The following is a 10,958-nucleotide window of genomic DNA, read 5'->3' on the forward strand; positions in this document are numbered from 1 at the left end:
CTGTTCAAATAGCTCCAGTGCCCAGAGCCACATCCACCCGGCAGGACCTGCCTCCCTGCAGGCTTCACTCCGTGCTCTGCCAGAGCTTGGCTTAGATAGCAGCTCTTCTCTGTGAGGTCAGGGTCCCAATGCCAGAGGCGGACAGCTGGCGGGGGAGAGGGACACTGGGTTAGTACCACCGGGCTCTCACTGTGTCGGTGGTATTTACAAGACTCTTCTTGCAGCCTGTTGGCCTTCCCGCTCCTGCCCCCACGTGTTGGCTGGGTACCAGGGAATTCCCCACCCAGCTGCCTCGGTCACTTGTTCACATCCAACTGCCAGCTGTTCCTATGTCACGCCGCCTGTGGCCTGGCTCTGTCCCATCGGGCTGGTGATCTCAGAGCTCTCTATGACCTTCGTGAATTTGCCTTTGCACCCACCTCACAAGTCTCTCAATGTTGTTCCATATTTACATGTGGGGAAACTGAGGCACAGTATGAGTAAGGCTGAGATTTTCAAAGGAGCCCAAGGGAGTAGGGCACCTAATTCCCTTAGGCTTTTTTTTTTTAAATCTCTGCCTGGGTGGCTTGCCCAAGATTGCAGGACAGCATTAGGGGAGCACTGGCGGAGCTGTGGGAGGGGCGGAAACTGGCCCCTCTCCCTGTGCTAGGTCAGTGTAATTAGACCACTGGTTAGGCAGGGTCACCAGCTCCTCTGCCTCCCACCTGTCCCATCCATGCAGTTTAATTGCTGCCCCTGCCCCCACAAGGCAAACATCTGCTCCGCGCTAAGCACAGGCCAGGCCCACAGCATAGCAGTGTCCTCTTTATTTGGCGGGGTAATCGGTGGGAGGGAGCAGTAGCATCAGTTTGCCCTTTGAGTCCCAGGCTCGGAGCCCGGCGTTCCTTCTGCGCTGGCTGCCCTTAGGCTCTCGGAGAAGGGACCCTGCCTCATGGCAGGAATTCGAGGTCTTGTTTTATAAATCACTAGTGGAGCCCAGCCCTTGAGTGGAGCAGCCACAGGCAGGGCAGGGTGGTGGGTCAGCGCAGGGAGGCTGAGATGGCTTCCAGGGGGAGGACTCCTGCTGACCCAAGGCTAGAATCCAGCCACGCTGGGGGAATCGTGCTCTGGTGACAAAGCTACTGGCATGGGGCTCCCAGGCTGCAGGTGATGGGGGTGACCAAGCAATGTCTGCCCAGCCAGTGATGCCAAATCAAGGACATTCCCCGGCCTGGGGGAGGATCCCAGCTTGGGGATCGCGGGGGAATTCCATTTTCAGAGGGATTTCCCTGTGCCTCAGCCCCGCCCCCATAGCCAACACAGCAGCGGGGGCGGGGGATGCCTGTGGGGACCCCATTCTGCCAGAGAGCGGCCAGGGAGTAAGGTGACTGGCCCAAGGAAGGACACACCCTGTGGCTGGGCCAGCTGGAGAGCCCCATGTGCATAGCTAAGTGGGGCCCCTGCTGGGCATGTACAACTCTGCTGCTGCCAGGCTCCTGAGGGGGACACAGCTCCGCCAACCTCTGTGTCTGGGAGGCTGGGTCACCTCCATGTGGAACTGATCCAGCCCCCGGGGAGGGTCACTGCAGCCAGCTAGAGGATGGATCCCCCCCATCCCTGATCTGGATTGGCAACACTGCAAGGCTGCAGCCCGAGAAATGGGGCTATAGGGGTGCCAGGGGTTCTGTGGGGCAGCGGTTCCTCTCCTCCAGGCCAGTGCAGAGACGCTCAGGCTGTCCTGTCAACTGGCTCCTTCCCCTCAGCTAACGCAGGGTGGGCTGCAGCCGTGCCGTCTCTGGAAGCAATGCAGGCAGGGGTTAGCCCAGCCCTGGGACTGCTGGGACCCCGTGGAGACACTGGCGGAGCGGCTTCTGCTGGGAGGGAGAGAGGACAGCAGGGTCAGATGTACACCATGCTCTCTGGGGCAGACCACTGTGCTGCCAGCCTGCTGCTACTGGGCCTGTCCCCCAGTTCCTGGCCCCGATAATATGGGGAGCCCGAGGTTTGCCTGCAGTCACCCAGCCCCTCCGCGCTTGCCCCCCATGGTCTCTCTCCTGCACTCTCACAATCCCCTTTGCCCGCTTGCTGGGCTAGAAGAGGTGCCCAAAAATGCACCGGAAGGAGGCAGGGTGAGGAGGGCACACAGCTCCCTCAGGATCCTGCCAGGCGGGGCTGGCTCCAGGGCAAGGTCAGTGTCTGGGGCAGCTGGGAGAGCCCCACTCTTGTGGGCACCCATCTGTTCTGCTGCAGGCCCCTGCCTGGGTGGGGTTTGGCTCCAGTCGGGGAAAGCCTGCTCACAGCTGTCCCTCTGGGGTCTGTGGGTCAGAGCAGAATCCAGCCCGACTGCATAGTCCATGGCACCCCATGCTGTGCCCCAGAGGTCTTGGCACCACATCTCTCCCTGCTGTCCTGGCTGGGCTGGTGCAGAGTGGGGGCCATTAATTGGCCCCTTCGCCTGCTGTGCAGGGGTGGGGAATTTGCTGCTGCCAGGACCCACAGCATCCCACAATCACCCTCCCTGCTCACCTCGGAGTGTGGGGGAGCTGGGCCTCATTAGCATCTCGCAGTCTCAGCTGCCTCAAGACCCGAATAAGCTGGCTGATCTGGCGCAGGGTCATCTCCGGGGCCGGGCACGCCAGCCGCTGGCGCTGGCTGATCAAACACGGGGGGCTGGCAAAGAGGGAGAAGTAGCTGTTCCTTCCCAGCAGCTGCACTGCTTGCTTGTTCCCAGAACAGGAGGCATACTGCAGGCAAGAGGAGGAGAGCTGGGATCAGCACCATGCTCCTAATGGGAATGCTACCTGGGGTCAGCGCCAACCTGCTGCCAGCTATGCTACCTGGGTCGATGCCAGGCTGCTGCCTGCTATGCCACCTGTGGTCACTGGGGCAAGCAGCAGCACTGTGCCATGGTGCAGCGTGGCCAGGCCCAGGCACTCCCAGCTCCATCCCCCCAGCGCTCTGTGGAGGATGCCCCGAACACTGGGATCAGGCTCCTGGGGTTGTATTTCCCCCTGGGGACCTCAGGGTATATTCCTGCTCTGTGCTTTGGTTCTTCCAGCCGTGAAGTTGGGATGATGCCGGGGGTGGGAGGTTGATTTAGCTCATGGGTGTCTGGGCTGTGGTTTGCCATCCTGTGGTGCAAGGCACACGGGGGAGGGAACGTGCCATTGTTTGGGAAATCCAGGGAAATCGCCCACTGCAGCAGCCAGGCTCCCCAGGTTGCAAGGGAGGTCGTGGGCCCCAGTGAACGCTCCTTCGGAGGCCAAGCTTGTGCCAGTGCAGGTGAGCTGAGCTAGTGGCAGGAGTTGGCCAGTGGGAGCACCAGGTGGGATACAGCCCAGCATTCGGACCTTGGGTTATACCTAGGCCAATCAGCCGGGGCGTGGCTTGCCAGGCGAGGAGCTTTATGAACAGCCCTTCTGGCTGCTGGAACAGTGGTTCAGGCTCAAGAAAGTTGAATGAAAAGTACTAACACCAAGCAGCCCAGTGCCTGCATCCTGGACCATTACCAGCCCCAAGTGAATTGTTCCCAGGGGTCTCCTGCTTGGGATGGCTGGCCCTGCTGTTGGCACCTGGTGCTACCATTCCCTCTCCACCCCCTGGTCAGGGTTGCTGTGCAGGCTCTGTAGTGCAACCCACAGCCTTTGCGATGCCCTGCATTGGAGGAGGGGTAAAAGTTAGTTCTTTTGTTTTTTTGTGGGGGGGAGTTACATAACGAGGGAGAAGGAGCATCGTGTGCAGGGCGAAAGGCACAACACAAGTCAAAGCAGGAGACTGGGAAGAAGGAGCAACATTCTTCAGAGCACAGCCTCTAGTGTTGATTTCAGCACCTGGGACTGGGTGGAAAAACTCTGCCATGGCTGCAGGTTGTAAAAAAAGACCCTTGTTAGGAATATTTTCAAGAAATCCCAGTATGCCTGAGTCAAAAAGGAATGTATGGCCAATGCAAACAGGGCATCCAAGAGCTCCAAGGCCTGGTTCATAGATTCATAGAATATCAGGGTTGGAAGGGACCCCAGGAGGTCATCTAGTCCAACCCCCTGCTCAAAGCAGGACCAATCCCCAATTTTTGCCCCAGCTCCCTAAATGGCCCCCTCAAGGATTGAACTCACAGCCCTGGGTTTAGCAGGCTGATGCTCAAACCACTGAGCTATCCCTCCCCCCCAACAGAATGAAACAACATTCTGAACAATAAGAAAAGGAGTACTTGTGGCACCTTAGAGACTAACCAATTTATTTGAGCATGAGCTTTCGTGAGCTACAGCTCACTTCATCGGATGCATACCGTGGAATATCGGTATGCATCCGATGAAGTGAGCTGTAGCTCACGAAAGCTCATGCTCAAATAAATTGGTTAGTCTCTAAGGTGCCACAAGTACTCCTTTTCTTTTTGCGAATACAGACTAACACAGCTGTTACTCTGAAACCTGTCATTCTGAACAATGCTCCTCTGAAAGCAGTGACTTTGCAGATGGTGGTGTGGGCATGTCTGAATAATCTGGCTCCGCTAGTTAGTAATCTTATTTTGGCACTATTCTTACAGACGGCCCACCATGGCTTTCCATGCAAGTAAATGCTCATTTTGCTGATTGGCATCAATTTGTGGTTTGGGAGGATTGCTCATGAATTTTGAACTGTTTGTGTTCAAAATATAATTGGCAGGCTAGTTTGCTATGGGAGTATTTATCCATTACGTTTTTACTCTTCTTGCTGGACTTCTGAAATGATTTTTTATTGCTCAATATAATCAAATCTCCTACGTGTAGATTTCCAGTTTAAAAGTTTTATTAGGCATTTATGAATTTTAACATTTTTAAAAAATGTCAAGCTGTTTGGTATATTGCTAGCGACAAGGTTTTAAATAGTTCTCTAAAATGTCTCTTTTTAAAGACTAATCTCCCTTTTTTCCCTCCTGCAGCTGCAAATGTTTCATTGCCCCACGTATCATCTCCGTCCCAGAGGCTATCAAAGATTAGAAGCCGAAAAAAATGCACTCGCGATGAAATATTCTCTGAACTCATGAAGTCCTCCCATGCTGAAAGAGCCCAGCACAATTCGTGGAGGGAGACAATGTTAGAGTCCAGAAAAGCACAAAAAAAATGTGAGGACAGGAAGGACGAGTGAGAGGAAGGTATGTCAGCATGATGAGAGGAGGCAGGAGGCAAGGTGGAGGCTACTGGAGGATCAAACTGATATGCTCCAGTGTCTGGTGGAGCTGCAGGAAAGGCAGCAGGAGCACAGACCGCCGCTGCAGCCCCTGTGTAACCAACCTGCCCTCCTCCCCAAGTTCCATAGCCTCCTCACCCAGACGCCCAAGAAAGCGGTGGGGGAGCCTCCAGGCACCCAACCACTCCACCCCAGAGGACTGCCCAAGCAACAGAAAGCTGCATTCAACAAGTTTTGAAGTGCAGTGTAGCCTTGTCCTTCCAACCTTCCCTCCTCCACCACCCCATCTGGTGCTTCCCTCCTCCCCTACCCCTCCCGGGCTACCTTGGCAGTTATCATAGAATATCAGGGTTGGAAGGGACCTCAGGAGGTCATCTAGTCCAACCCCCTGCTCAAAGCAGGACCAATCCCCAATTAAATCATCCCAGCCAGGGCTTTGTCAAGCCTGACCTTAAAAACTTCTAAGGAAGGAGATTCCACCACCTCCCTAGGTAACGCATTCCACTGTTTCACCACCCTCCTAGTGAAAAAGGTTTTCCTAATATCCAACCTAAACCTCCCCCACTGCAACTTAAGACCATTACTCCTTGTCCTGTCGTCTTCTACCACTGAGAATAGTCTAGAACCATCCTCTTTGGAACCACCTCTCAGGTAGTCGAAAGCAGCTATCAAATCCCCCCTCATTCTTCTCTTCTGCAGACTAAACAATCCCAGTTCCCTCAGCCTCTCCTCATAAGTCATGTGTTACAGTCCCTTCATTCTTTTTGTTGCCCTTTGCTGGACTCTCTCCAATTTTTCCACATCCTTCTTGTAGTGTGGGGCCCAAAACTGGACACAGTACTCCAGATGAGGCCTCACCAATGTCGAATAGAGGGGAACGATCACGTCTCTCCATCTGCTGGCAATGCCCCTACTTATACATCCCAAAATGCCATTGGCCTTCTTGGTAAGAAGGGCACACTGTTGACTCATATCCAGCTTCTCGTCCACTGTCACCCCTAGGTCCTTTTCCGCAGAACTGCTGGCTAGCCATTCGGTCCCTAGTCTGTAGCGGTGCATTGGATTCTTCCGTCCTAAGTGCAGGACCCTGCACTTATCCTTGTTGAACCTCATCAGATTTCTTTTGGCCCAATCCTCCAATTTGTCTAAGTCCCTCTGTATCCTATCCCTACCTGCCACCGTATCTACCACTCCTCCTGGTTTAGTATCATCCGCAAATTTAATGAGAGTGCAATCCACACCATTCTCCAGATCATTTATGAAGATATTGAACAAAACTGGCCCCAGGACCGACCCTTGGGGCACTCTACTTGATACCGGCTGCCATCTAGACATGGAGCCATTTATCACTACCCGTTGAGCCCGACAATCTAGCCAACTTTCTACCCACCAAATAGTGCATTCATCCAACCCATACTTCTTTAACTTGCTGACAAGAATACTGTGGGAGACTGTGTCAAAAGCTTTGCTAAAGTCAAGAAACAATACATCCACTGCTTTCCTTTCATCCACAGAACCAGTAATCTCATCATAGAAGGTGATTAGATTAGTCAGGCATGACCTTCCCTTGGTGAATCCATGCTGACTGTTCCTGATCACTTTCCTCTAGTGTAAGTGCTTCAGGATTGATTCCTTGAGGACCTGCTCCATGATTTTTCCAGGGACTGAGGTGAGGCTGACTGGCCTGTAGTTCCCAGGATCCTCCTTCTTCCCTTTTTTAAAGATGGGCACTACATTAGCCTTTTTCCAGTCGTCCGGGACTTCCCCCGATAGCCATGAGTTTTCCAAGATAATGGCCAATGGCTCTGCAATCACAGCCGCCAACTCCTTTAGCACTCTCGGATGCAACGCATCCCGCCCCATGGACTGGTGCACGTTCAGCTTTTCTAAATAGTCCCTAACCACTTCTTTCTCCACAGAGGGCTGGCCACCTCCTCCCCATGCTGTGTTGCCCAGCGCAGCAGTCTGGGAGCTGACCTTGTTTGCGAAGACAGAGGCAAAAAAAGCATTGAGTACATTAGCTTTTTCCACATCCTCTGTCACTAGGTTGCCTCCCTCATTCAGTAAGGGGCCCACACTTTCCTTGACTTTCTTCTTGTTACCAACATACCTGAAGAAACCCTTCTTGTTACTCTTAACATCTCTTGCTAGCTGCAACTCCAGGTGCGATTTGGCCCTCCTGATTTCATTCCTACATGCCCGAGCAACGTTTTTATACTCTTCCCTGGTCATTTGTCCAATCTTCCGCTTCTTGTAAGCTTCTTTTTTATGTTTAAGATCCACAAGGATTTCACTGTTAAGCCAAGCTGGTCGCCTGCCATATTTACTATTCTTTCGACACATTGGGATGGTTTGTCCCTGTAACCTCAATAGGGATTCTTTGAAATACAGCCAGCTCTCCTGGACTCCTTTCCCCCTCATGTTATTCCCGCAGGGGATCCTACCCATCAGTTCCCTGAGGGAGTCAAAGTCTGCTTTCCTGAAGTCCAGGATCCGTATTCTGCTGCTTACCTTTCTTTCCTGGGTCAGGATCCTGAACTCGACCAACTCATGGTCACTGCCTCCCAGATTCCCATCTACTTTTGCTTCCGCTACTAATTATTTCCGGTTTGTGAGCAGCAGGTCAAGAAAAGCTCTCCACCTAGTTGGCTCCTCCAGCACTTGCACCAGGAAATTGTCCCCTACATTTTCCAAAAACTTCCTGGATTGTCTGTGCACCGCTGTAGTGCTCTCCCAGCAGATATCAGGATGATTAAAGTCGCCCATGAGAACCAGGACGTGCGATCTAGTAGCTTCTGCGAGTTGCCGGAAGAAAGCCTCATCCACCTCATCCCCCTGGTCCGGTGGTCTATAGCAGACTCCCACCACTACATCACTCTTGTTGCTCACACTTCTAAACTTAATCCAGAGACACTCAGGTTTTTCTGCAGTTATCCTCCCATTTGTGTGACGAATTAATAAAGAATGCATGAATTTGAAACAACAATGACTTTATTGCCTCTGCAAGCGGTGATCAAAGAGGGGAGGGGAAGGGAGGGTGGTTGGCTTACAGGGAAGTAGAGTGAACCAAGGGGGTGGGTTTTCATCAAGGAGAAACAAACAGAACTTTCACACCGTAGCCTGGCCAGTCATGAAACTGGTTTTTAAAGCTTCTCTGATGCGCAGCGCACCCTGCTGTACTCTTCTAATCGCCCTAGTGTCTGGCTGCGCATAATCAGCAGCCAGATGATTTGCCTCAACCTCCCACCCCACCATAAATGTCTACACCTTACTCTCACAGATATTGTGGAGCACACAGCAAGCAGCAATAACAATGGGAATATTGGTTTCACTGAGGTCAAACCGAGTCAGTAAACTGCGCCAGCGCGCTTTTAAACGTCAAAATGCACCTTCTACCACCATTCTGCACTTGCTCAGCCTATATTTGAACTGCTCCTTGCTACTGTCCAGGGTGCCTGTGTATGGCTTCATGAGCCATGGCATTAAGGGGTAGGCTGGGTACTCAAGGATAACTATAGGCATTTCAACATCCCCAACGGTTATTTTCTGGTCTGGAAAGTAAGTCCCTTGCTGCAGCCGTTCCCACAGACCAGAATTCCTGAAGATGCAAGCATCATGAACCTTTCCCGGCCATCCCACATTGATGCTGGTAAAACGTCCCTTGTGATCCACCAGTGCTTGCAGCACCATTGAAAAGTACCCCTTTTAGTTTATGTACTGGCTGCCTTGGTGTTCTGGTCCCAAGATAGGGATATGGGTTCCGTCTATCGCCCCGCCACAGTTCGGGAATCCCATTGCAGCAAAGCCATCCACTATGACCTGCACATTCCCCAGAGTCACTACCCTTGATAGCAGCAGCTCAGTGATCATGTTGGCTACTTGGATCACAGCAGCCCGCACAGTAGATTTGCCCACTCCAAATTGATTCCCGACTGACCGGTAGCTGTCTGGCGCTGCAAGCTTCAAGAGGACTATCGCCACTCTCTTGTGAACTGTGAGAGCTGCTCTCATCTTGGTATTCTGGTGCTTCAGGGCAGGGAAAGCAAGTCACAAAGTTCCATGAAAGTGCCCTTATGCATGCGAAAGTTTCACAGCCATTGGGAATTGTCCCAGACCTGTAACACTATGCAGTCCCACCAGTCTGTGGTTGTTTCCTGGGCCCAGAATCAGCATTCCACGGCATGAGCCTGCCCCACTGCCACCAGGCCAAATTGCCGGGGCCCGTACTTTGAGAGAAGTCTGTGTCCATGTCCTCATCACTCGTCACCACGCTGCCGTCGCCTCCTCGCCTGCTTTTGCAGGTTCCGGTTCTGCATGTACTGCTGGATAACGCGCGTGATGTTTAGAGCAGTCACAACTGCCATGGTGATCTGAGCGGGCTCCATGCTTGCCATGGTATGGCGTGAGCAGGAGAGCAGAGTGGCAGTGGAAGCGGTGGGTGGATTACGATGCTCACAGCAATATGGCACCTGCACGGAAAAAGGTGCGAAACAATTGTCGACCGTTGCTTTCATGGAGGGGGGAGCAAGGAGTAGGCTGGCAACAGACAGTGCAGTACAACTGCTAGCCATTGTCATGTCCTGGGTGCTTGCCAGCAGACAGTGCAATACAGTTGCTAGCTGTCATTGTCTCCTGGCTGCTCGCAGTGCTGCTGGCTGGGAGAGCAGCCTGAGGCAGAATGGCCCCCTCAAGGATTGAACTCACAGCCCTGGATTTAGCAGGCCAATGCTCAAACCACTGAGCTATCCCTCTGCCAATATTCCAGGCAGCACTGAATCTCCATTAGACAAAAAGAAGAGAATGACCTGAGTCACTCTCATTTATGTCCAGGTGTCCCTGACAGACCTTACCAAGGTCTGCCAGGAGCATTCATGTCTGCCCAGGCACCCTGACCAACCTCACCAAGGCTGGCCAAGAGCACCCAGGAGACGATGAGGACAGATACCAGTCATACTGCACCATCTACTACCACAAGGCAATGAGCTGCTGCTGTGTAGCAATGCAGTCCCATGTCTGCCAGCACCCAGGAGACGTACGGTGACGGTGAGCTGAGTGGGCTCCATGCTTGCCGTGGTATGGCGTCTGCACGGGTAACCCATGAAAAAAGGCACCAAACGATTGTCTGCCTTTGCTTTCACGGAGGGAGGAAGGGATGAAGGGCCTGACAACATGTACCCAGAACCACCTGCAACAATGTTTTTTGCCCCATCAGGCAATGGGATCTCAACCCAGAATTCCAATGGGCAGCGGAGACTGTGGGAACTGTGGGATAGCTACTCACAGTGCAACGCTCCGGAAGTCCACGCTAGCCTCAGTACTGTGGACGCACTCCGCCGACTTAATGGTCTTAAGTGGGGAGACACACAATTGACTGTATAAAATCGCTTTTTAAAAAATTGACTTCTATAAATTCCACCTAATTTCATAGTGTAGACATACCCATATTCTAAATGGCTAACTGCTGAAGAAGATGCTGCTATGAAATGGACATTTAATAATTACCCATCAATCAGGTCATCAATAAATTTCAGGGTGGGGGTGGATCAGTCAAGTAGTACATGTTTCCTGATAAGAACATAGGCAGGGCAATACTGAGTCAGACCAGGGGTCCATCTAGTCAAGTATCGTGTCTTGCAACAGTGGCCGGCACCAGATGCATCAGAGGGAATGTATAAAACATGGCAATTATTGAGTGAGCCATCTGCTGTCATCCACTCCCAGCTTCTGGCAGGCTGGTGATGTTCTAAAGAAAGTCAGTGGTGGAAGACACTAGCTGGAGCCAGAGCTTGTTGAAGGGCTAAACCAGCTTTTGA

At 52.6% G+C, this 10,958-nt stretch overlaps 1 protein-coding gene across 11 annotated transcripts in view; it reads left to right on the forward strand.

Moving 5' to 3' along the window:
- The window catches only part of LOC140896059 (zinc finger X-chromosomal protein), a 35,650-nt gene extending 27,519 nt beyond the window's left edge, over nucleotides 1-8,131 (forward strand). For all 11 annotated transcript variants that reach the window (XR_012154436.2, XR_012154435.2, XR_013634460.1 and 8 more), the window contains one exon: nucleotides 4,898-8,131. Coding sequence is in view for 1 of the 11 variants with exons in the window: in XM_073307075.2 (XP_073163176.2) it covers nucleotides 4,898-4,955 (58 nt within the window). In the remaining 10 variants the exon portion in view is untranslated. The remainder of the gene's footprint in view (nucleotides 1-4,897) is intronic.
- The last annotated feature ends 2,827 nt before the right edge of the window (nucleotides 8,132-10,958 follow it).

Source organism: Lepidochelys kempii, chromosome 12, assembly GCF_965140285.1.
Source record: "Lepidochelys kempii isolate rLepKem1 chromosome 12, rLepKem1.hap1, whole genome shotgun sequence".
Taxonomy (NCBI): domain Eukaryota; kingdom Metazoa; phylum Chordata; order Testudines; family Cheloniidae; genus Lepidochelys; species Lepidochelys kempii.